This window comes from Citrus clementina, unplaced genomic scaffold (assembly GCF_000493195.1).
Source record: "Citrus clementina cultivar Clemenules unplaced genomic scaffold, Citrus_clementina_v1.0 scaffold_9, whole genome shotgun sequence".
In the NCBI taxonomy this organism is placed as follows: domain Eukaryota; kingdom Viridiplantae; phylum Streptophyta; class Magnoliopsida; order Sapindales; family Rutaceae; genus Citrus; species Citrus x clementina.
Window position 1 is genome coordinate 7,521,117 of NW_006261964.1, and position 25,832 is coordinate 7,546,948.

Below are 25,832 nucleotides of genomic sequence, written 5' to 3' on the forward strand. Positions count from 1 at the left end.
ATAATTGCCCACAACGAATCACAATTTTAATATATAATTTAATCTAATATTTGCTCTTGATTTGCTCCGATTTAACTATTGTGTTGTAAAGGGAATAATCCACATTTATAAAGTGCCCACGCCACCATTGAAAAAGTTAATTTTGAATGTAAATTTGATTTTATTTGTAACAATTTTGTATTAAACTATTAATTTGTTCATGATAGTTTGTAAAAGAAGTTTGTATCCCTTGTATATTACGTTACTTACTAATTTAATGTATGTGACTTTTGTAATGGATATTAATGTAAGATATATTTCAAATTTTATTTTTATTTAAATTTTTTATTTTAATATGATTAACTCAAAATCGAAAAAAAAAATGTATTAGTTATTCGGAGATTAGGGACCCTCGGGGATCCCCTGTTATTATTCGGGGAGGGGATGAAGATTCTCTCAAATAATTTTGACAGAGACGGGAGGGGATGGGAACATACGCAAAATCAGGATGGGTACGGGGAGATTGGTCCCCTCCCCTCCCCTCCCCATTGCCATCCCTATTCATAAACTATCATTGAGGGGATCGTGGAGTTTGAATGGAAGTTATGCAAATGTTGGTTTTTTTTTTTTGGGATAGATGTTGGAGTTAATTCCCCTAACCTATAAAAATTTAATAAATAAATGTTTCAAACTCTATGGGATTGATTGCGGGTTGTAAAGTGTAATTAGTTTGAAGGAGGGTGTTTGTAATAGCAAGTAGCAACTCCATTTAATAATTAGGCTAAGGCCCAATTTGGATTTTCAGTAATATGAGTCCAGACCAAGTGTGCAAATGCATGCAACGATAAGAAAGTGAAAATTATGAAGGAAAAAACAGCTGAAATTTGTGGGGTTCTCTCTTCATGGAGCTCCTCACTGCAAGCTCTGCTACATTTTCTCCCCTATCTTCTAATTTCCCCAGCTTCACATTTAAAGCCACTATTTCCAAGGTAACCTTTCAACAAAATTATGTTTCTTTTTTTAAAATTTTTTTTCCATACGTATACATTAACTGCACAAACGGTTTCTTCAATCGTATATGTTTGATAAATTTGAATAAAGCAAGAGTCTTTTATTTATTCAGTGGTATAATGCATCTGGGTTTATTGAATTTTGTTATTTGGATTGAGTTTTGTCTATGTTCAGTTGAATGCAATTGTATTGATTCATAAACTAGAACTGCGCAACATACTAGTTCTATGGAAGAAGATTACTCATGAATTGAGAATTAATCTAATTTTTAATTAATTAGGAAATGGTTCAGACTCTGAGCTAGCTGTTTTGTGTGTTAAGTTAGTTCATTTATGGTGACTGTGATATTGGGAAGTGGATTGCTGTCAAATTTGCAGAATGTAACCATTATTTTAATGATAGAGATGCCATTTTGGTTTATAACTTTGATTGGAATTTGTACTAGTGCAGTCATGGAAATCTCACCCGGGGATTGTAGAAGCTCGACTACAGGGTTTCTTGTTGCGTACAAGGACAACTATAAGTAAAAGACTCGGAATTTGTTGTAATTCTGTTGGACCGTTTAAAGAGGAATTCTTGTTTCAGCACTTTTGCCAGCTGAACAAGGGCTTTTCTTCTCAGTGTGGACTGATTTCTATCAGATATAGGAGCAGCCTCTTGAAAGTGAGAAGTTGTTCGGACAGAATCAGGCAATGTGTTTCTGTTCTTTTTGTCCAGTTGGTTTTTACTGCGATGCTTGTGACGTCAACTACTATTGCTCTTAGTGAGACTCCATCTTGTAAGTTGATTTTTTTTTTTTATAATATAAAACATTCAGGTCGCTGTAAAATGCGGGAAGGTTAGGTCATATATTTTACTCCGCATCTTAATTCTCTTCTCCTTTTCTATTGTGCAGTGGCCCTCAGCGAAGAAAATCGCCTCTTCTTAGAGGCATGGAGAACAATTGATCGTGCGTATGTTGACAAAACTTTCAATGGTCAAAGTTGGTTTCGGTACAGAGAAAATGCACTGCGAAATGAGCCAATGAACACCCGTGAAGAGACATGTACTGACAATATTCTTTTCTTCACTTATCTTAGTTATTTTGCTGAAACTCACCAAAGAAAAATGATGCTAAAATAATTGGATTTGACTTAGATCGACATGCTTTATTGTATACTTATTGATGATTTTAATTTGACGATTTCCTTTATATTTGGATGATAACATGGTCATTACCTGACTGTATGTAAAACTTCCAACTATATCTTGTGCACCCTTCTAGCTGTTATCAATGGGGACATCAAAATATTTCCTGAAGCAACAACATATTATGGTATTAGATTGGTAGAAGGATCTGCAAACAAATGATTTGGGCAACAAATAGACTGCTTGCTGATTAATAATATTACAATTAGTTTATGGTTTCTTCTGTGTCTTTTATGTGTACCACCTTTCTAAGCCCTAGAGTTGTATCTACTTGCAGACATGGCCATAAGAAAGATGCTTGCCACATTGGATGATCCTTTCACAAGGTTTCTGGAGCCTGAAAAGTTCAATAGTTTGCGGGTATGAGATATTTTTTATACTTTAATCTATTACTTTTATTATTGAATATTGGGAAGCAAGGATAACAAATCTATGTTCCCCATAATAAGCTTGAAAAGAACTCATGCTTATTTGGAGATTACCCTTAAATCTCTTTATATCTTCTTCAAAGGCAGTCTGGCACACAAGGGGCTCTTACAGGTGTAGGCCTATCAATTGGCTACCCAACAGCTTCTGATGGATCATCAGCTGGACTTGTTGTTATTTCTTCCATGCCAGGAGGTCCTGCAAATAGGGCTGGGATTTTGTCTGGAGATGTTATTCTGGCAATAGATGATACAAGCACAGAAAGCATGGGCATATATGATGCAGCAGAGAGATTGCAGTAAGTGTGTTTTTCATCTGAAGGCAAAAATCTATCTATTTATTTCGATGACTTAGATAGAACTAGAATTCTTTTGATAGCACCAGTCTTCATGCTCCAAATATTTATAGAAATATTAGTTTGGCGTTTTTCGCATTTAGCAGTTACCTTTTCCTTTGATTTAGCTGTTGTTTGCCTCTGTTATGTCAGAGATTTGAAACATTTACCTTTTGTATTTTTTCCGATGTTTCATTAATTATCTCACTGTCCAAGAGCTTCAGAAGAAGTAGTTTTCCATGTTTTTGTTAGTGACAGTGTAGTGTAGAAGGAAGGACATTCTTTGATGGTTTTTAGTCATTCTGCAATATGTGCTCCTCTAAGACGCACTAAAATAGAAATTGGTAAATTTGGAGCAGACCTGATGTAAGTGAGTAGATGATGCTGCCTGCTTTATTACGTTGGAAACAGGGCTGTCGATACTAAACATGTTTAATGACGATTGCTCTGATTATCATTATAATACCTGCACTTATTGTTTGGTTAGTTGATTGCTCTTTCTTTTATTTGTATGAGAAATCCTTCTAGAAGAGTGTATATTTTTGGGGTCACATTTGCTTCTACTGAATGACAGGGGACCAGAAGGAAGCCCAGTAGAATTAACTGTCCGCAGTGGAGCTGAGATAAGGCATCTAGCTTTGACGTAAGTTCTTTATGGTGAAATTTCATATCTCAGGGAAACTATTTTTCCTCCTTTTTTTTTGGATTAAAGAGTTTTACATATCACAATATAGATTTTATAATTTATTTTTAATGTTTTACTTCATATTTCACCATCTTTACTGGGTATGTTCACTTCGTGTACTCTTGTGATCGCTGAATAGATTTAACCAACTGCTGTTTTCCAGGAGAGAGAAAGTGTCACTGAATCCAGTGAAGTCTAGGCTATGTGTGGTTCCTGGTCCTGGGAAGAGTTCACCTAGGATTGGTTATATTAAGCTAACCTCATTTAACCAAAATGCTTCTGGTAAGTGGACATGAGTAGTTACTAGTTTGGCAGGATGCATAAGCTGTCATAAATGTTGCAGCAGAACATTTACTTGCCTTCAAGGCCTGAAACCTCATTGGATTGGAAAAAGAGGGAAAAAAAAAAACTTGTCAGTGATAAATGAATAGTGTGCGTAACCTGTTTTCATTCACTGAAGTTCATCGTGTGATGGTATATAAATTGCTCAAAGACTACATGATCCACATCTCCAAATATGTGACAAGTCTTAGATTTTGATATAGTTATGTATTTTGCAAGTTTGATTAATAAAAACACTAAAATATGTTTTTTCTGTTTAGTATTTAAGATGCTTGATTTACCCCTTTAAAGGAAGCTTCTTGTTATTTTTGCCATGTTGCTCTATGGCATGATTGAACAATTTGATGGACTGCTTTTAATTGAAACCTTTTTCAGTTTATCTGAATTTGATTTCCTTATACTCTTCTCCAACTTCTATTCTCTTTAAGCTTATTTAGTGTGAGTTTTCATGGTTTATAATCTTGTATATGTACTGCAGTTTGCGGTTCCTTTTTCCTATTGAGAATTACTTTTCTTGCAGGGGCTGTCAGGGAAGCAATCGATACTTTAAGGAGTAATAGTGTCAATGCATTTGTGTTGGACCTTCGAGATAATAGGTGATTAGCTTTTGAACATGCTCCATTCTTAACTTGGCCCTTTGGCAGGCTTTCTGAAAATTTGAATTTGCTGCAGTGGTGGTCTTTTCCCAGAAGGAATTGAGATTGCCAAGATTTGGTAAGTGAAATTAGCAAGGAGGATTAATGCTAAACTCTATGACCTTATGATACTTGATTTTAAAATTCATATATGGGTGCTTTAATTTTTATGCATATTGGTATCTTGTTGTTGATTAAACGTATTATGTTTTTTTTTTTTTTTTGTGTGCGTGCGTTTGTGAAGGGATGTGTCTTTATTTATTTTTCAGTTGAATGCAACAGAAATTTAGTAAATTCAAATTCTTGATTATTTCTCTTAGCACTCTTGCCAAGTTAGATGCGAAATATATTCATCATTCGATTCTAAGTTTCAGTCATGAGAGACAATAGTTCATTCTTGTTATGATTGTGATATTCCTGCTTATTTGGGATGTACTTTTGTCCAATTTATCTGTTGTCATTCAAATTCTGTATATTGAGCCTTTTGCCTCTTCAGATAAATCAAGGACGCTTTAGACGTCTTTCATATCTAACATGATTCCTGAGAGCTATTGAGCCTTCTCCTCATACCCTTTTCTGATTATGAAATTTAATCTTCAGCTCCATTCTTGAATGTTGTTGCCTTTGTCGTGTCAAGTTTTTTTCTTTCAAACTTTTCTTTGATGATTTGACCTGAGCTCATCAGGATCTCATCAAACCTCGGGGGTGGTTTTTTTTTTTATTATTTTTTAAAAGTTCATCAATAATGAGTGATAGTTTGTAGGTCAGTCCAGTAAGCTGAAATTTAAGGTTTTCTCCACAGCTGAGTAGTAGGACTGTTTATACCGCACGAGCATACACGAAAATTGGATTTTATGAGCATCAAATATAAGTGGATATATAATCTCGATATAACAAAATGAGCAAAACCAAATTTATAATTAGCATGAGCCCTGAAATGAAAAAGTTCGAGCTTACTGTTTGCAAAATAAGAAAGATGCAACTGGTCCATGTATATTTTGAGACTCTTCTTCTTCAATACGAGACACTGTGATCTCATTTTCTGCATCTGAATAACTTGTTATGGATTGAACTTTTAAGGATCTTCTAGCTTCAGTTACAATGTGATCACTGTTTTGCATTTTTATATCAAGTTTTAATTAGTAGTCCTTGCATAAATTCTAATGATTAGCTGTTTCCATTCAGGTTAGATAAAGGGGTGATTGTGTATATTTGTGATAGTCGTGGTGTTCGAGATATCTATGATACTGATGGAACTGATGCATTAGCAGCTTCGGAGCCCCTAGCTGTGCTGGTATGCTTTTTTTTTTTTTTTGGGAAACTGTGCTGGTATGCTTTTGTGTATTTCATTGTTTTAGAATTTGGTTATCCATGATACTTAATTTTTAGGATACATGCACCATTATCTCTATCTAGTCCAATAAATACGTGTTCAGGATATTCAATAAAATTCGAGCTATATTCATTTCTTATGTCTCTCGGTTCGTGGCACAATCATCTTAGTTTGTATACATATAGTTCTTTTCAGTTTTCATTTTATCTCCTCTCTCTCTGTGTTTGTATCTCAATCCTTGTGGATTTTATTTTCAAATGGTGGTACAACATTATTGATGTCTGTTCTGAGCTTTTGTCAGGTGAACAAGGGAACTGCTAGTGCGAGTGAAATATTAGCTGGTGCATTAAAAGACAATAAACGTGCCGTATTGTTTGGAGAACCCACATATGGAAAAGGGTAAACTTGTTTTCTTGTAAATCATTTATTCTTTACATCCCAGTAGTCCTGACTAGAGCTTTTGTTCCAATCTGCAGCAAAATCCAGTCAGTATTTCAACTATCTGATGGTTCCGGCTTGGCTGTTACAGTTGCTCGTTACGAGACACCCGCTCACACTGATATTGACAAGGTCTTTTACTGATTCTTAGGTTATCCCCTCTCTCACTCTTACATTAAATCTTCTTTTTCACCTTGCTACATGCTCCTATGTTCTTATATAGGTTGGTGTGATTCCTGACCATCCTTTGCCGAAGACATTTCCCAAAGATGAGGATGGTTTTTGCGGTTGCCTCCAGGATTCGGCATCAACTTGCAACATCAACGGAGGCCAGCTGTTTGCAAGATAACAAAGATTTTTCTTCTGTTTAGCTATAGCTGAGTCTTGGATGCGAGAATTCTTTGTGTAGTTTTAACATTCTTTGTGTAATTTTAACATTCTTTTGGAGGTTTATTGATTCTTTATCAAATGTGAATTAATTTGAAACGAGGCTTGGGGTGGAGAATGAAAAATGTACCCTGTGCGCAAGTGCAACTTCGTAATTTATGTTATTTTATTTTTTTATAAGTGTTCTAAGAACTCTGTTCCTACAGATTGCACTTTGTAAAACTTGTTCAATCTTCTGCTTTTGGAGACATTAAACATTCCATATTCCAAAACCAATAACTTCTGATGTGTTTTAGTGGTGAAGCAATATCAACATTTGCTATCTGCATCCCTTGGAGTTAATAAACCTCTTTGAATCTTCATAACCAAATGGATGCAACATTGCAATACAGCAATGGGTATATATAATTAACAACTCCCAATTGTTCCTCGTTGATCATGGTTGAGGGGCAATTGACAGCAGAATGAAATTGGTAATATTCCTCTGCAAAGAGTTGCCCCAGTTGTTGCCCTAAACAACTCGCTGGGAAAAAGAGGGGCTGCAATCCATTTTATTCAGAGGGAATATAGAAAATAAAATCAGGCTAAGACTTGCCACAGCAACTGAAAAGAATTGAAGAGTGAGATTAAACAACATTAAAATACCAGAAAAAAATTGTGCTTATATTCCCATTTTCTGCATTTTCCGGGGAAAAAAGCTTCAGAAGTATGATAGGTCATGAGCTGATAATCGATGAGCATCCTCGAGTGATAATGATAGAATGCGGTGATGTAGCTACTTATGGAGTAAACAACGCTACTTGTTGGAAGATTCGGCACTCAATTTCCAGCATGTACCGATATAAAACGATTCATGTTTGATGGACCAAACTGATTATCTAAGAATGCAGTGGACATTTAGAAAGACCCTCAGATCAAAATAAAATTTTTCTCCTTTTCTCTCTAATAAGTGGAAAAGAAAGGGAAACCGCAAGACATATATTACTATATCTCATGTATCCTACTCAAAGAATATATCTTTACAAGTATGGATGAATCTAAATCTCTTACCACGAATAGGACCAAATTGCTTGATGAGGAAAATTCTCAAAATAAAAACATGAAAACCTTCAAACAGCTCCACTGTCACCAGAGAGGTAAAAGAACTTGGCTCTTGAATGAACCACGATAAGGATTATTTGTGAGCAAATGGACCTTGATGGAAGAACAATTTGATCATGGTTTCAAATTTTCAACCGGGTGAAAAATGGTGAAGCAAGAACATAAACAAACAACCCCTTCAGATTTGGTGACTCAAGCTTAGCAATTTGAAGCAAAATCAAACGAACTGATGGTCCAAGTTCAAGCTTGATCAGGGCAATTCACCAAAACATCTTAGCCCAGAAACCTATAAATGGGAATACGGCAATCAGCAATCTTATTAGCAAGGGTATGTCACTTCTTCTCCCATTCCCACCTACCTTGTCATCCTCAGTCCTCTGTGATTTACTCGTCTCTCTTCTCCCATTCCCGCTTAATTTTTTCTCCTTGGTCGTTTGTGATTTTCTAGGCACTCTTCTCCCATTGCCGCTTAATATTTCCTCCTCGGTCGTTTGTGATTCACTTGTCACTCGAGATGTCCCTTGCATTGGTCTTGCTTCATCCAGAAAATCCCATCCACCAAAGTCAGGCACATCTTGGGTTCCCTTATTAACTGGACCATTATTACTACCCACCCAAGATGGAGTATCCATCTTTTCCTTTGTGGCATCCTGGGCTTCTTCTACTTCTCTGTCTTCCATCTGAACTCTACTAGCATACATGGAGGATGCTTTTCTCCTCACTCTGGACTTGCCTATAGGCTTCCAGTGCGTCATTCCCCACAATTTCTCAAATGCTAACAACAGTAACGACAGCACAAGGTAGAATCCAAATGTCATAAGGAAAGCTTTAAGGCCAGAAGCTAGCATATAGGAGATGACGACGACGGGAAGGAACCAACCAAAGGACTTGAACACCTGCTCCAAACCCATAGGCATAAAAGTACTTGCACATGTCAGAATTACAAGAATGTCCAACCTACTATTTGAACAACCAATATGGTTTCTTTATGACTCTGATGTCTCATATTAAGTGGACGAATCCGAGTAACAGACGTTATGTAACCGAAATCCATCAGAAGAAAGTACATGACAAACGAACGATTATAAATGATTTGATGCAATTTTCACTCGGACATATAGACAATGCCCTACAAACGTGCATGCTATCGCTTAGGAAATGAATGAGTAATCCCAAGCAATATGGCATTTATAGCTGAACAGAGATATACAATATAAAACAAACAATAAAAATTATTAAAAAAACAAAAGGGTAACTGAGAAAATTTACCTTAAAAATCAAGATACTTCCAACGGCTTCATCGAAAATAATCGCAGCCCTTTTCTTGTTAAGCTTTGGAGGCGGGTTCTTAGACCACCACTTTCTTTTCTTCCTCTTTTTCTTCTTTACATTCCCAGTAGAGCTTTGCTCTTCTTCTTCTTCTTCTTCCTCTTCCTCTTGGTTTTCTTCGCTGAAGCTGAAGTTGAAGTTGCGGCCAGCATTGGAGTCCCACTTGCTGGACTTGGGGGAGAGGGCAAATGAGAGACGAAGATGATGATGAAAATGGGAGGTGGTTTTGAGTTGTAAAAAATGAAGATGAGGGACGAAGAAGATGGAGCAGCAGCAGCAGCTGATGATGGGTCTCTGTGATGGTGGTAAAGAAGTGTGGAGAAGACCATTCTCCATTAGCTTGTGCTGTCCATTTGCCACGTTCCTTTTATCTTCTCCATTCAGATTTAGATTCTCGTCTCCACTCGAGACATAAATCTATCTTTCCCAAAGGCACGAACTTAACTAATATTTAAGCCCTTTTTTTTTTTCCAAAAAAACCAAATTAAGATTATTTTTGGAGGGGAAAATTTACAATACATCTAAGATATTATATTAGTTATATAATAAATAGAATAATATTATGATATGCATTTATTTTGTTTGAAAATTGAAAAATGTATGCATTTCCTTTGAAAACATTCTCCGTGAAGAATGTTTCGTTTTTATATTAAAAATATATCAACATATATTTTTTTAACTCTTTACCTGAAATTCACAAAATATTTTGCTTTTTTCAAAATCTAATAAAATATGCACAAAATGACTATTTTGTTTCAGAATATAAAAAAAAAAATTTTTATTGGTTGTTATTTTAGATATTTTTAAATTGTGTTATTATTTTAGATTGAGGAACAAATAGTAAATTGTAAGTCCCCCCACATATATTTGCACGTATGTACGTATGTATGTATAGTCTTTATCTAGTGAGGATATCCTCACTTTGTTAAAATGATGATATCAATAAAATACAAAAAAATATAATTTTTAATATATTAAAAATTGTGTTTTTTTTAATATGTTGGTAGTATCCTCTCTTTAACAAAATTTAATAAAGTGAGAATATCATAGTAGAGAAGATTGATAGGAATAATTATAATGTTTAAAGTTTCCTATACTTGGTTTTGTGATTATTTTGAACATATTTTTTATTGGTGATTTATTACTATTAAAGATTTGTTATTATTGTTGCAAATATGTTATTCAAGATATTTTATATGAGCAGAGTTCTTGATGTATATTGTAAATGAGCTAAAAATTAGCTAGGATGCTTATTTTGTGATTTTAAATTATTGAATTAGTAGGTTTGATGAGTTTACATCAAATTTTAACCATCTTTAATATTTAAAAGATATCTACTTCATTTAGATGAAAAAAATTACTTTCATTCAATTATTTTAATAATTGATGAAGGAATTAAGCCTCCACAATATTTTATGGGGGCTCAAAGTAATAGATTGAGTGGTTAAACAACTTTGTTTTTAAACGAAAAGATTAATAACAAAGATAAAAAGAGATTAGTGTTTATTGACAAATAGATTAGTTAGATAAAGATATCATAGGGCAAAATCAATACAATGGAAGGAGGTTGGCACAAATGTAATTTACATTTAAGATTGGAATAAATGATATGATGTTATTAATGTGAAACTGGACGTATGATTTATTGATAACCGGAATAAAATGATCAGAATTAGGATGAAAAATATAAAGTAATAAAAACAAAAATAATAAATTTAAAAACTTAAATTAGGGGACGTTTTGTAAATTCCTCAAACACTGGGCCAACAGGAGAGAGTGGGAGTGAAAAACGACATCGTAGTTTATTATTATTCTCCCGCTCCTTCGATTCCGTCACTGGAGAGAGAAGGGGGAAAAAGAAAAACCAAAAAAAAAAAAAAAAATGAGGCCGATGCAGATGGAATTCTTCGGAGATATGGAGGATCAGGGAGCCACGGTAGCGATGGACGTTGACGACGTCGACCCACTGGAGATCTTCGGCGAGGGCGTCATCTCCATCGACAACAAGCTCGCCGACGCCGACTTTTTCAACAAGTTCGAGGACGATTTCGATGATGCCGACATCAATTAACCCAAACGACATCGTATCTGTGACCAATTTAGGGTTTTGCTTCTTTTTTTTTCTCGTTTTCTTCAGTCTCATCAGACACTTGTTTCTTGTTTGATATTTTCTGTTGGCAAAATACAAGGGAAACAAGAGCATATGTGACTGATTGATTATTAAATGCATATGGAGTTTTATTTAATTTGAATTTTGTTGGTTGTTTTATTGTTCTATGAATTTAAATTTCTCCAATTAGGGCATCTGTGATGTTAATTTAGGCTTGCGTGAGAAAACTATTATCTTTCTTAGTATTTTTTAGGTTTTATTTAATGTACAACAATAATAATCATGAAAATTTTGGGGTTATTATTTAGTAATAGCAATTGAAAAATGGCAATTTTGAGAAGGCCTTTTTGGGTTCATCCAAAAAGTGATTTGAGGTGGTAATTTCTGATGTCGATAATGTCTTAGCCTTGATTGTAGACATACGATGTGAATTGTAGACAACAATGGTGTTCCTGAGCATTCAATTGTTGTGGGGCTTGTTCGTGTTGCATATTATATGGACAAATCTTTTGGTTACATCTTCTAATGAACATACACTGTGATGTGAGTTGAGATTGACTTTGGGTTTCTTGACGTGTGCTTGATATGTTGGAACTATTAGAAAATCAAGAGGGAACATAGATGTAGATATCTACATTCTGATTTGGTCAGATATATGTTGTCTGTGGTTTCAGTTTTGGAAATGGATTAGGTTTAGGTGTCTTGTTTGATGTCTTCTTAAGAACTTGAGGAAATCTCACGGCAAATCATTAGTTTATTTGGTGCATTCTGAGGGATATTAGGATACTGAGGTTGCATCTTTGTTGGCATTAGTGGTCATGACTTCATTTTCAGGATGTTTTTGAAGGGATAATTTGATGTAGGATCATTTGTGGTTTCCAGCGTCGACTGACCGACAATAAGAATGGATTATACGTAGTTTTATGAAATATCTTTCAAATGCTTGATCTTTCTGTGGAGGCCTCAGTTTTGTGTAGGATGGACCTGTGGTTCATAGTGAAAGCTCTTTCTTTCTAATAGAAGTTTTTGTTATCATGATATGTCCTTGATCTAACATCCAAGAACGTTTCCATAAAATTGATATGTGATGTGCACGATAATAAATAAGTTGTCGCGAGACTTTTTTGCGTAATTGAATCTGCATTCATTTTGCCATTAAAAATGGGTTCTGATAATTATTTGCAGTTCATTCACCATCAAGTTCAGTATATATTCCTTAATGGTTGCAAAAAAGCTCTTTCTTTCTAATAGAAGTTTTTGTTATCATGATATGTCCTTGATCTAACATCCAAGAACGTTTCCATAAAATTGATATGTGATGTGCACGATAATAAATAAGTTGTCGCGAGACTTTTTTGCGTAATTGAATCTGCATTCAGTCCGTTTGCTTTCATTTTTTTTATCCCCCAGTTAACCTTTTAGTGTGTTCTTGACCATTATTAAGAACTTCAAATGCAAACCAGACAGAATAACAAAATCACAAGTGAAGCCTGTAAACGACATATATCAGTCAAAGAAGATTACAGATAGTCTAAAAGATATTTTTTTTCCCCAAAATTACATGTCTTCTTAACCATACCAATTATTGGTGCCCCTTTGCATCCTATGAAAGCCAGCATATAAAGAATAAAGTTAAAGAAGATTAGTGACTGTACAACTTTACACATGATTGCTGATTTACAATTCCAGCTACACCGCTTGACTGATAACACTTGCAACACTGACCAAGTCAAGTTTTATGGTAAACTTGGCCGCTGGCCCTGAGCCATACCATGCCATTCCTAGCTGATTCAAGCGCTGCTTTCTTCACTCTGAGACACAGCTGCAGGTTGGTAATATTTTCTCACATTCTGAAGAAGAAAAACAAAATTTGATATTAACATCACACAATTTGACTGGTTAACTGTGTATGGGCAATGTAGATAAAAACATTTAAATGGACTTTCAATTTGAATCAAAGGAAACTAGAAAGGGATTCAATTTTTGTACTTGCAGCGGAGTGCCTATCAAAATAACTCTTTAAGGATTCAAAAAAGAATGTTAATACTTGTCTAACTTGATATTCTATACCTCTAAGAGTGATATGTAATAGAAATCCTCCATATGCTGCATAAGTGCGCTTCCATCTCGAATTGCACGAAATATATTTATCTCAGTTTGCAATATCTTTTCAATAAGTTCCTTCTCACCTTTCATCTGCAAAAATGTTCTCAATCACCAAGAATCAGAAACCACAAAGCAACTGTGAAATGAATATAAACTACTGGTGCAGTGTCAGCTGCCCTTTATGTCAAGGAATAATTAAGTGAGGCATACAATAACAACAAATCACACAGTAGAACAATTTTCCCGTATGAGGCATCATTAACCCAGCCTCCGCAGAGGTTACACAACAGGATCATATACTGCATTTAGCATTAATTCAATATTTATACATGCATTATTTAGTTCACCCCGCAATCTAATAACTGGTTAGACACATTGTTTTCAAGGATAAAGGGGACATAAAAGCTTAAAAGTTTATTGATGCAGACAGATTTCTTAATTCTGTCAAGAAAAGCACAAGAAGAGTCAATGGGACTTCTCTTGTTTTCAAGCAACAGCATACAAAAGTGAAGAAAATGAGAAACCCATGCTTGTTTTGTGAGTTTTTATAAAGACTACATAGGAAAGTAATGTGATATCTATCAACTCATAATTCGGCATTCAATACCTCTAGGATAATCTTAGTCGAGATTTAAGATAAAAAATAAATAAATAATCAAAAGACAGGAAACGTACAAATTCACTGACGAGAACATCAGGTGTGGCCTCCCCAATCACGTCACCTTGATAACCATCTTTTAAAACCTCCATAGCAGCCTGCACAGCACATTTTTAAAGAAGTAGCTGCATTCATTAGCTAAGAGTAATGTACTGGGTATGCAGGAAACAAGAAAAAGAAGATTTTAGAGCCTATAATATGTACCATTTCAGACTGCACATATTGACTAATTCCAATTTAACTAATATGCGAATTGCACAGGAAATTAATGAGATAGTGCCAGGAAGAAGTGGTTTTAAATTTATTGGAAGAAGAACCAAAGCAAATGAAACTGCTTTACTTATGGTTCCACAATTGCTGCAGTTCTAACATCAGAAAGCTGCATATTATAACGTAGAAAAGGCTCGTTTCTTTAAGGTAAAATCAACATATTTTAGCAGTGAAACTATTTTTTTTTCTCTTTAAACACATCAACTAGATTTATTAATAAGTGACATGACAACTAAGCAGCCGAATCATAAACTTAGTTAATATGACAATTGTTTTAACCCTATATTTGTGCGGCATACAGTATCTATCCCAAGGAAAATTCATGCAACTTGGAGAATGCTCCATGTAATTTGAGATTTAAAAAGAGAATGGAACTGAATAAATGACCCACCAAAGCATCTTTTAGCTCTCCAGCAACCAGATACACGGGCTGAGCAACATGGCAATAGCCCATCAAGCGCGGAACTGTTGGTATTATGTCTCTGGGATTTACAACTCTCCAGCTATCTTTAACTTTCTGTAAACATGAGTATTGAAGGACATTTAGACATGACTGAACATATTTTAATGTCCACAACTTTAGATATGAAAGCAAGACGACCTCAACAGTTGTAAGCCATAATGAAAACAGAAGCTAGCCACAGATCAGCATATAGAAAATTAGCAAATAACTGAAAAGAACTTTAAAATCTTAAAAAGTGTGTCATTACCTCATTATAAACATCAGCAAATCTTTTGTTACCAACTCTAGGAGATCCAAAGTTATACATGGTCACAAATATTGCTCCTTGCCTAATGCAGACAAAAATGATGTAGATAAGAAATCACAAAACACATATGGTTTATCAGCAATAATATGATTCAGGAATTTCTAAGTTTATTCAAGACATCTCAAATTCATGTCATAAAACTGATTTCCTGAAATACGACCAATTACTGTTCAATCAGGAAGAAACAACTCGTATTTACCACCTGGTGAAGACATTACCAAGGTATTAAACTCAAACTATACTTCCAGGTATTCATATGTTCAGTAATTTTTTTAATTTTTTTTTTGGGGGCCCAGTATTTGTTTAGCATGACTTTGATTATGATGTTCTTCAGCATTCGCAATAATATAAAATAAATCAATAAATCATTATTTAAAGTATAACAGCTTCACTGGCAATAAAATTGGAACCACATTATTTCTCAATTTTGAATTCTAACCAATTGCTAATCAACTAATAAAATTGGAACCAGATTATTTCTCATTTTTGAATTCTAACCAATTGCTAATCAACTTATGCAAAAAAAAGGGCTTCGAATAGAGCATTAAAGACAAAAAGGATTCTCGCAGTCAACCTCAGCAGTTTGGGTCCTATGGAATTGAATTTTAGTTTAGTTGTAGCAAAATAACTCACTTTGCTAATTGACTTGATGAAAGTTCAAGGGCAAAGAGGGTGGCTAATGCACCACCCAAACTATGACCAGTCACATAAACATGCCACTTGTCCAATGGTCCAGCACTATCATCTCTGCAAAAAGAAACAGAGAGGAGATTCTTTGTCAAAAGAAGTTCAGATTTCAATGGTGTGATATATTAGATTTCAGGATAAGATAATTAGATTTAAGGACAACTTACTTAAAACCTATTGACAGTTTTAACAGGGAGATGATCCTTATTCTGACTGAATCATATGCACTTAAAAAACCACCATGAACCTGCAGAAATTAAGCCACCAATCATAAGTTAAAGAAGATGATATTAATAATATGCAAATTGTTAAAGTATTCCAAATAGCCATCCAATTCTAGAATTATCTGCATACCTGAACTTCTTGCTTGAAGTCCCCACCAATCCTTTCAGGGTTTAGCCTATAGAGTTGGCCAAAAAACAGAATTAAAAAGCAATAACATGATGTAATTTTCTATAGTTCTATTTCATACTATTTAAAGAAAATCTAGAAATAACAACCGAGGCAAAGGCCTAGCTCCACTAGCCAGTGGGCAGCCTTACCAAAACTTAGGTCTTGAGTTCAAATCTCATGTAGTCTGTGCATGTGTTTATTTAATAAAAGTTTTAAAATAAGTAATAATAACCAAGTCGGCACATATTACATAAAAAAACTAAAATTATCCCTGGCTGTAAGCTACACTTAATTGGGTTTAAAAGGGAGGAAAAAAAGAATAAAAAAAGAATATGTAAGTGCAAAAATAACAAAGAATGAGATAAAAGAAAAATGATTGCAGTAAACTGCTGCTTGACTTTTGATTTATTGCTCAGCTGGAAGCTCATTTCTGCTCTGCATTCTGTCCATTTCTTTTATTTTAGTAACAACAGAATTGCAACTCATATTATTGATGGACAACCTTTGCACGGTAATTTGTGCTCAGAAAATCAATTGAGAACCATTTTCAAGACGCACAGTGGTCTAATCAATTAGATACATTGACTGTAAAAATAAATGCCAAAAAATAGAATCACTATACAAGTCAGAAAGTGGATAGATTTCAGGGATCAAGATCTTCTCATGATTTGACCTATTCTGAGCAAAATTAACTCATATGATTGGTGGTTAATAAATTAAAAAATAAAAATATTCTAATTGTACACTAGTACTAAAAAATAGGTGGCACAAGATCTTTAAAATTTCTAAAGAGTTCAAATCAGAAGAGGATCCTAATCCATATTTCAGACCATACCCAACTGGAGCTAGCATCAGATCGGTTCGCAAGTCCTTCCAGCTTGTCTGGAAAATCAATTTATATGATCAATTTAAAATGAAAGCTAATGAGCACAACTCCACAAAGTCAAACAAGAAAAATATCATACTTGTTCTGTCCCTCTAAAGGCAACAACCAATCTTCTCCATGCAGAATCACGCCAAATTGCTACCTGTAGATTCATCCTCTAACTTCAAATTGAGGCATTTTACAACATAGATTATTCTAAAACATCTTTTTTTAATTTTAATTTTATTTTTATGCGTTGAAGTCCATGAAAGAAAAAGGATAACGATGAGATAATATATCACCTGAGTATCTGTGGATTCATTATCTAGGAAACAAATTTTCTCAAATTCAGACTTGATAAAACTTGGATGACCCAGTGAAGAAGCAAGCATTGCCCAAGCCTCCATGGCAGTTTCTGCAGTAGAAAAGAGTGCTTTCATCTCCTCCGCTTTCTTTTCATCCAACATTGAACCATCAATTGATCTAGGTAACTTCTCACTCAGAAGATATCGTGAAGCATCATCTTCTACTTCGGAAGAAGATTCTCCTTTAGTTTCATCCTTATTCAATTGAGAAACAGCTGTAGTTAAAACCATTAATGCTCCTAAAACAGAATCAGTTTGCTTTAATAAATCCTTTGTCGCCTTCTTAATGTCTGGAAGTGCAGACTGAATTGCATTACTGGTTGATGAGCCACTTGCTTTATCATTATCAACATCCTGAACTTGTGGTGTTGCCAGCCCTGATTCAACATAGTTTGCTTCTGCTATTTTCTGTGACTGTAAGCCAGCTCTATTTAACAAGTCAAATGCATCCCACTTTAATTTTTCTGGTACAGGGAGACCAAGTTTCTGAACAACATTTTGATTGACAATATCAGCAAAGTTCTTCCAGAATTGTTTATCAGATTTCTTAGTTTCAGTAACTTGTGCCATCACTTCAGAGGTATCTCCTTCATCCATAGCAGCTTTGTGAGTGTAAATTTCTTCCACATTGCTCTCTTCATTGCTGCCTGTGTTGTTCACAGAGATGTCTGAACTGCTCTCCATCTTAGAAGGCATATCTGACACAACAGCACCATTCTCAGATTTTTCTTCACCTTCTATTTGAAGATCACCACTGCTTGAAGACTGATCCTTCAAAATATAGGCATCATTGAATGATTTCAATTGCCCAAAAGCATAATCTACAAACTGACGAGCTGACACACCCTCAGAACCACCAACCATCTTCAGAGCAGACTCAAAACCATTTTTCTTAAGAAATTCAGACACGAAGGGGAGCTTCCACCACTTCTTTTCCTCTTGAATTTCATCAAAACTTTTATAACTGACCTGAAAACTCAGCAATTTTACATATATGTGAGAGCATATACCAAACAAAACTGGTTTGCTGACAAAATTCTGTTGGTTCACCAAAATAAACAAGTAAATTAGTGACGCCAAGACACTGAGAATTTCCACAAGAAGAAAGAAGTTATGGATAACCAGTCTGCAACCTAATACCAGCCTCTGCAGAATGAAAACCCAAGCAAATAGAGCTCTAATATGTATCTTAACATCTTCATTTATCAAGGAGACCAGTATCCCAGAATTAAGTTTACGTTTCAGATCAATAAGAATCTCCTTTGAAAGATTATGCATTGAGGTACCAGTTTCTGAAGAAATGAAATATTTATCTGTAAGTATTTTGTTGTGCAATGACTAGCATCTTTGCATAGAACAGCTCCTTCAAGTATTTCCAGACACACAGAGTGAACTTAAACCTTGAAAACATATATTCTCTTGACAAAGAAGTAACAGAAACATTCTTTCTGATCAACCATAGAAATTTTCTTTAACCAGATCAACTTACCTCTAGCTGTAACGTTCCACCACCCCCCATTCCTTCCAACTCCAACAGCACTTCATGTGAATCTCCTAACAAAACACATACTTTATTTGATCATTAATAACTATTTGAAGACCCACACCTTGCTCAATAATGGATGCATAATTCAGCAACTTAAAAGCTAGGCAACCATGATGATTCATCATTTTAATATTAACTCCATGCATGAGATTCATTGAATTCTCACCATCACAGAGGCTCTCCAGATTTAAGCCTGCGTTGCCCATGCGTTTATGAGGAGTAACAAAGTTGGCATCCCAAGCTGCAATCTAACATTTGATACAGCATGTTAACAAAATTAATACGCAATGTTGCTATGAAATTTATGAAATAACAATTCAAAATAAATTAATAATTAGACTAGGACTGAAGCCTACAGAATTATAACAGAATTTAAAGTTCGAAACAAGGGTCTGTATTATACAAGTGATCTCAGTGTGGCAAAATCAAACAAATTTATAACACTCCTCTATATATATATATATATATATATATATATATATATATATATATATATATATATATCTGTCTGTGTCTGAATTTGTCTGAACATCAGTGGTTTCTGTATTACCCATCATTACATATCAAGATAACAGCTACATAAGGAATTAATAAATAGTGGAATGAAGAACATATACACTGCAAAATTGATAAGTGATTCAAAGAGAAGCATGTAGACCTTAAGACTTCTCGTCGCAGGCAGCTTAATGTTAATAGTAAAGTCTTCATTCCATGTCGGCTCCTTCGTCCTACAATCATCCAGTTATTAGTATATATACAAGTCTAATTCGGCTTTAAATTGACAGAAGGCGTACCCTATAAATTTGAATAAAGATGGATATCATTACGCTCAGGACTTAGGTAACTTTACTTGTCCACTCAGGGGAATGGCCTGAATGGTTAAATTAAAGTGATTGCAAACAGCTCAATTACATTATTTATTATTAAACAATATAGAAAAAAAAAATTCTAATCTTGTTCAGCCAAAAGTCGAGCAATGTAACAGAATATACAAGTAATCAGAAATTTCTGAGTTTCTTTAACATCATCAAAGGAAAGCCAGAGAAACTAAAGGGACCGCCAAATATAGAGAATGACTATAGCTCACGTACCCCCATTTAACATTACTTTTGACTACCTGACCATCTAATTCCATGATCACATAAGGATCGCTTGTTCCCTGAAAGCCAGTGGAACATGTATGAGTAATATTAAAACAAATGTAAAAACCAAATGAGTGACTTCTAACTTGTGAAAGTAACTTTCCATTTCAGTATAGACAAAAATTTCATAGCAATATTGAACCAATATTCAATAACTGGTTTTGATCACAGCAAATAGAAATACCAACAAAGCTGAAGAAGAATAACTTACCCAAGGATCCATGGCAGGTAGATGAAAACCCTTCTTCAACTTTATAAATAATTGGCCATCATATATCTCACGCACAAAAGACCTGCACATAAATTAACAAAATTTATATTTTTAAATGATTTTGCAAAATCAAGATCTCTTTCCTAGTTCATCACCGAGTTCACTTCTATCATTCTATGTATCAATTCACAAAGTATGAGCACACACAAAAAACAGCATCAACTAAATGATAAGCTTGTGACTAGTGTGAAAATGGCAACATACTCAGAGAGATACACAATCTTGCAACCTGCAGCATCAACTTCTTTTCTCCCAACACTCTCCTAATCACAAAGAGAAATCAAATAAATCACGTGCGCACAAAAATTAAAAGAAAAATTAAGTTAAAGTTACTTACAGAAGGGGTTGTGTAAGCCTCAAATGCAAACCCAGCAAGAATAACAGCAAGATTAATATCAAACGGTGGCCTTTCATCTTGTTCTTTATCTTCAACCTTATCAATCTCAGCATCCTTTGTTTTGCAAAAACAGCAAACCGAGTAAACCTTATCCCCTTTGGTTTTATAGCTTTCTGGGCAAGGGAAGACCAACTTAACTTTCCCAGAAAATGGTTTCTGAGGGAAGTTGAGACACTGAAGCTGGTGAAACCTGGGCAAAGAGGGTAGGTAACTGGGACAGACTTGTAACTTCATGCTGTGATCTTGAAGGGAAGCCATTAGTAAAGTGGAGTGAAGTGACAGTTGCAGCAGTTGTGTGGTGCAATAAAATAAATTAAAACATTTTAGAACAAGTGTCAGTGGCGCGCGCGTCTGCGTGTTATCGCACGTAATTGGAGAAGAAAAGAAGCTTTGAGAAAGATGTGGGAGACAAGTGGCTACAGCTCCTTGGTAGAAATTTAACGGCATTATGCACGGACAGTTTACTGTTAAATAAATTTCGAATTTCTTTTTATTTTATTTTTTATTTTACTAATTTTTATTTTTTTTAATATTTTCCTTTTCTCTAAGAAGACCAAAATGGACGTACCTATTGGTATCAGTTAAGGATGATAATGGATATAACCCGCTGCGGGTTTGTCCATTAACAAATCTACACATAAAATTTTCAAATTACTAAATTTATGCGCAACCCGTAGTGGGTTTTTATTTTTTTAAAAAAAAACCCGCTGTATGTTTTAAAAATTACCAAATTTACTTGTAAGTCGCAACCTACAATGGACTTTTTGTGGATTTTTTTTTATTTAAAATCACAAATATTAACAAATACTTTTAATAACATATAAAAACTTCAATTATATAATTCAAACCGTAAATTTATAACAATAGCCTAAAAAAACATATAGAATACTCAATTCTAAATTTTATCAATGTAAATAAGAAATTAAAATTTTAAGATTAAAAGAACTATAAAAAATATATTAATCTAACATAAAAATATTTCTATCATAGGCAAATCATCATCACTAGTATCAATACTTTATTCCATCTTTTAATCAATATACAAACGTTATCAAGTATTGACAATATTAGCAAGTAAATTTTTATACAACCACCGTCATCAATTAATTAAACAAATAAAAATCCAATTTTAGTAAGCAATCATTAAGTCATTCAAGCAAAACAAACAAAATCAATCAAATTAAAATAAAATAACAGTGATATTAAAATTGAAAATTATAAAATTTCTACTTATTGAAAGCTTATTGTGTTTGTGTGTATGTATATGCTATAGTGAGATAGGTTAGGTTTAGAAATTAGAAACATCAGGTTTAAGATTAGGAACTTTAATTTACATATATTTATGATTAAATTTTTTAATGTAATTTTTATGATCTAAATAAAAAATATAAATAATTAAAATAAAAAATGTAGGTTGGCAGATAACCACGCTGGTATCTGATGGATTTTTTTTCTTAATATGAAACCCACCCACAACTCGCAATAGGTTTAAATTTAAAATACAAAACCTGCCCGCAACCCACAAAATTACCCACAGTGGGTGGATTTTTGTCGGGAATTTGGGAAGGTTTGTGGGTTGGTAGGTAGTTTTGTCGTCCCTAACAATAATAGATTATCATACTCACACTCGTAAAAAAATTAAATTAGCAAATCTGCCAGCAATTGCAACAGATTTTTATTTTTTAAAAGAAAAATTATCTCTACACTATTTTTGTTTTGTCGAATTACATCTAACTACCACAAAATTTTAACATGTTCTTTACACAATTTTTTTCTTAAATCAATCAACCACTTTGATACTAAAAAAGTGTCTATTTTACCCCTAAATGAATCAAAAGACAATTTTTTTCTACAAAATTTTGAAAAATAAAAAAATTATAATTACAAGAATACCGCTAAATTTAATAAAATAAACAAATATCAAAATCTAAGTTTCTAATTTTTTATAATTATAACTCCATTAAAAAATAATCATGTTAAGTTTTTGTATTTATAATTTCATTTAATTTTTGTAATTAAATTAAGTATAGGAAAGTTTAATAAAAATTAACATGAAGAGAAAAGCTCCTTGCTCACTATAATTATTGTAAACTTCCTTATTAAAAAACTTCACTATATAAATTAAATGAAATTATTATTACAAAAAATTAACATGATAATTTTTCAATGAAATTATAATTATAAAAAAATTAACGTCTTGGATCTTGAGATTTATTTGTTTTAATAAATTCAAGGGTATTCTTGTAATTATAATTTTTATTTTTCAAAATTTTGTAGAATAAAATAGTTTTTTAATTCATTTAATGATAAAATGATTATTTTTCTGTATCAAGGTGATTGATTGATACAAGTTTAGAAATAAAAGTGGTGCAATGAACATATCCAAACTTTATGATGATTAGATGTACATATATCAAAACAAAAGTGGCGGAGAGATAAAAAAAAAAACTGCATATTGTGGTTTTTAATATTATCAAACCCATCCGCAACACATAGCAAACTTTTTGTGGGTTTTAAAATAAAATATTAAAAACTACTATTAATAACACATAAAAAATTAAATTTCATAATTCAGACAATAAATTTATGACAACAACCTTAAAAATCTACATATAGTACTCAATTCTATATTTTATTAACATAAATAGAAAATTAAAATTTCAACATTAAATGATTAAAACAAATAATATAATATTTCCATTTAGGCAAATGATCATAACTAATATCAATGTCATACTCCATCTTTTAATTAATATACAAGTATTATCAACAATATTAACAAGTAAATCTTATACAACTATTGTTAACAATTAATAAACAAATAAAAACCCAACTTTTGTAAGCAATTATTGGGTTAGTAAAACAAACAAAATCAATCAATTAAAATAAAATATCAATAATATTAAGCTTGATTCTAAAATTTTGTAGTTATTAAAAGCTTATTGTGTATGCGTGTGTGTGAGTATATATATATATATATATATAGTGAGATATGTTAAGTTTAGGAATTAAGAACTTTAACTTACATATATTTGTGATTAAATTTTTATGATTAAAATTATAAATATAAATAATTAAAATAAAGAATGCGTTCAGCCCATATCTGCGTAGGAATCTGACGGCTTTTTTCTTAATACCAAACCCACCACAATCCTCAATGAGTTTCAATTTGAAATAAAAAAAAACCCGCCCATAACCTACAAATAATACCCGCAATAAGTGAATTCATACATTCCAACACATAGCTTACCAATTTTTCAAATTCATACTTTCCAAGATTATAGAGTACATACATTTGTATTATATAAATTGCTGATAGAATTTATTTCAATAAATTTCTATTGAGAAGGCAATAAAATTTATTGTGAATACAATATACCACAATATGTAATTTTTTAATATATAAAAATAATTATGATAGTGCCGTTCCTTTGTTTTAAAAACGGATAATAGATATTGTAACTATCTATTTGATGAAGTTACAAGAGTTAAAAATGCTTGTTTATCTTGCTTTTAAAGGGAATAGTGTTACCACTTAAAATTTTTATCGTTAACTTTTCAACTAAAACTTTAAGGCCTTTTTTTTAATAGAAAAAGGAAGCCTAACAAAAGGCTAAGGCAGAATCAAATGAGGGTGCGCAATCCCTATACAATCATGGTACAACCAAAAATTAAGTCCCACTGGTGGCGTCTGAAAATATTGTAAACCTAAAGCCATTGTTACAGCAAGATTAGCAAGATAATCAGCTGCAAAATTTGGCTCCAGTAGTTGTGTCTCAAGATAATCTGCCGGTCGCTGTTCAAAAAATCTTTAACACCTCCCAATAGAGAAGAATAAGCATTTATAGTATGAGTCAAGTGAATTAAGAGTTGAATCACACAAAGATTGTCCACTTCAATCTGTAGCTTTCGAAATCCTTTCTCCCAAGCCATTTTAAGGCCATGAAACAACCCCCATAATTTTGTTTCTAAGTTAGAGCAGCGACCAAAGTTAATGTTGAAACCTCCACAAAAGGTATTGCAATAATCATGAACATGACCTCCAGTGTTGGCAATCCCGATCTCTTCAAAGCCCTGTCCGTATTAAGCTTAAACCATGGATAGGAAGGAGATTGCCACTAGAGCCAAGTCTCGATTTTATCCGAAACTTTGTGTAGTAATATCGGGTTTACCTTTTGAATTTATTCACAATGGTTGAGAATATCTTGCACCATATTGGTCGTGCCACTAGAGATAGTATCACGAATGAATTTATTCCTCCAATATCATAATTTCGAAGTCGCCAGTCGAATATATATGACCAATCCAAATGGTGATCAATGTGCCAAGCATTTTGTATGTTGCCCAGAAGCCAATCACATACATGCATGGAGAAAAAAGCAAGTTGAAAGCTTTATGGAACCAAAGCCTCCCATACCCTTTTTACAAATAAGAAATCACGTAGAGCATGCAAAGCATCCTCCACATCGTGTCCACATCTCAAGCAATTCATTCCGTACGTCAACAATATGTCTTCTATAAAGTTCCCAATGGGTCTTCAGTCTATTATGAACAATTAGCCACATAAAGGTACAAACCCTTTGGGTACTCTTCCACCTCCAAATGATATTCCAAATGTGAGTGTTTTCACTAGGCACAGATGGAGCCACAAACATATAGGCAGATTTCACTGTGAAAGTATCTGATCTTGACAGAACCCAATACATTTGATCAGCATCCCCATTAATCCTTGGAGGCATAGTGGTAACGATTTTAAGACTCACGTGATTAAAGAGAAAGTGAGCAAACAAATGCTACAACCATGTCCCTTTAGAGTCCATAAATTCAGCCACTGACCTTTTCACCATTTCCTGAGGAATGGACAAAGTAGAGTAGTTTGCTAGGTTATGGGAATCATCAAGCCAAATATCAAGCCAAAATCTAGTAGTTCTACCATTGCCCACTGACCAACGAATCCCACTTAAAACATGCTTCCAAACACCTCCAAGTGCTTTCTATAAATAAGAGCCATATTTAATAGACAACTCAATAGGAATGTTATGGGAATCAACACCATACTTAGTC

At 33.6% G+C, this 25,832-nt stretch overlaps 4 protein-coding genes across 4 annotated transcripts; 2 read left to right on the plus strand and 2 right to left on the minus strand.

Annotated features, from left to right (window-relative positions):
- The first annotated feature begins 727 nt into the window (after window positions 1-727).
- On the plus strand, window positions 728-6,969 carry LOC18032338 (carboxyl-terminal-processing peptidase 2, chloroplastic). Its single transcript, XM_006420348.2, has 13 exons — window positions 728-968; window positions 1,441-1,768; window positions 1,886-2,035; window positions 2,456-2,538; window positions 2,694-2,902; window positions 3,513-3,581; window positions 3,787-3,905; window positions 4,486-4,561; window positions 4,638-4,679; window positions 5,786-5,894; window positions 6,235-6,332; window positions 6,410-6,503; window positions 6,595-6,969. The coding sequence occupies exons 1-13, from the start codon at window positions 882-884 to the stop codon at window positions 6,718-6,720; spliced, it is 1,590 nt and encodes a 529-aa protein (XP_006420411.1). The 5' UTR covers window positions 728-881; the 3' UTR covers window positions 6,721-6,969.
- Window positions 6,970-7,450: 481 nt separating this feature from the next.
- On the minus strand, window positions 7,451-9,614 carry LOC18031859. The gene is made up of 2 exons (XM_006420349.2): window positions 9,129-9,614; window positions 7,451-8,755 (listed from the first exon to the last, which is right to left on the minus strand). Exons 1-2 carry the CDS (start codon window positions 9,522-9,524, stop codon window positions 8,120-8,122), a joined length of 1,032 nt encoding a protein of 343 aa, XP_006420412.1. The 5' UTR covers window positions 9,525-9,614; the 3' UTR covers window positions 7,451-8,119.
- Window positions 9,615-10,942: 1,328 nt separating this feature from the next.
- On the plus strand, window positions 10,943-11,456 carry LOC112101191 (small acidic protein 1-like). Its single transcript, XM_024191910.1, has one exon. It carries the CDS (start codon window positions 11,071-11,073, stop codon window positions 11,257-11,259), a length of 189 nt encoding a protein of 62 aa, XP_024047678.1. The 5' UTR covers window positions 10,943-11,070; the 3' UTR covers window positions 11,260-11,456.
- Window positions 11,457-12,792: 1,336 nt separating this feature from the next.
- Window positions 12,793-21,172, minus strand: LOC18031780. The gene is made up of 18 exons (XM_006420350.2): window positions 20,709-21,172; window positions 20,576-20,634; window positions 20,312-20,393; window positions 20,050-20,117; window positions 19,617-19,686; window positions 19,125-19,206; window positions 18,902-18,966; window positions 17,350-18,381; window positions 17,148-17,210; window positions 17,018-17,064; window positions 16,144-16,189; window positions 15,957-16,036; window positions 15,736-15,849; window positions 15,043-15,124; window positions 14,724-14,849; window positions 14,080-14,160; window positions 13,369-13,494; window positions 12,793-13,148 (listed from the first exon to the last, which is right to left on the minus strand). The coding sequence occupies exons 1-18, from the start codon at window positions 21,024-21,026 to the stop codon at window positions 13,089-13,091; spliced, it is 2,601 nt and encodes an 866-aa protein (XP_006420413.1). The 5' UTR covers window positions 21,027-21,172; the 3' UTR covers window positions 12,793-13,088.
- Window positions 21,173-25,832: the final 4,660 nt, after the last annotated feature.

Excerpts from the sequence above, each read along its gene's own strand:
- LOC112101191 (XM_024191910.1), top strand. The coding sequence starts at position 11,071 with ATGAGGCCGATGCAGATGGAATTCTTCGGAGATATGGAGGATCAGGGA.
- LOC18031780 (XM_006420350.2), bottom strand. The coding sequence starts at position 21,026 with ATGGCTTCCCTTCAAGATCACAGCATGAAGTTACAAGTCTGTCCCAGT. Across the intron at positions 20,635-20,708 it reads AGGCTTACACAACCCCTTCT|GAGAGTGTTGGGAGAAAAGA; the intron begins GTAAGTAACTTT and ends CTTTGTGATTAG. Across the intron at positions 13,149-13,368 it reads ATTACATATCACTCTTAGAG|AATGTGAGAAAATATTACCA; the intron begins GTATAGAATATC and ends TTTCTTCTTCAG.
- LOC18031859 (XM_006420349.2), bottom strand. The coding sequence starts at position 9,524 with ATGGAGAATGGTCTTCTCCACACTTCTTTACCACCATCACAGAGACCC. Across the intron at positions 8,756-9,128 it reads GAAGTATCTTGATTTTTAAG|GTGTTCAAGTCCTTTGGTTG; the intron begins GTAAATTTTCTC and ends GGTTTGGAGCAG.
- LOC18032338 (XM_006420348.2), top strand. The coding sequence starts at position 882 with ATGGAGCTCCTCACTGCAAGCTCTGCTACATTTTCTCCCCTATCTTCT. Across the intron at positions 2,903-3,512 it reads GATGCAGCAGAGAGATTGCA|GGGACCAGAAGGAAGCCCAG; the intron begins GTAAGTGTGTTT and ends ACTGAATGACAG. Across the intron at positions 3,582-3,786 it reads ATAAGGCATCTAGCTTTGAC|GAGAGAGAAAGTGTCACTGA; the intron begins GTAAGTTCTTTA and ends GCTGTTTTCCAG.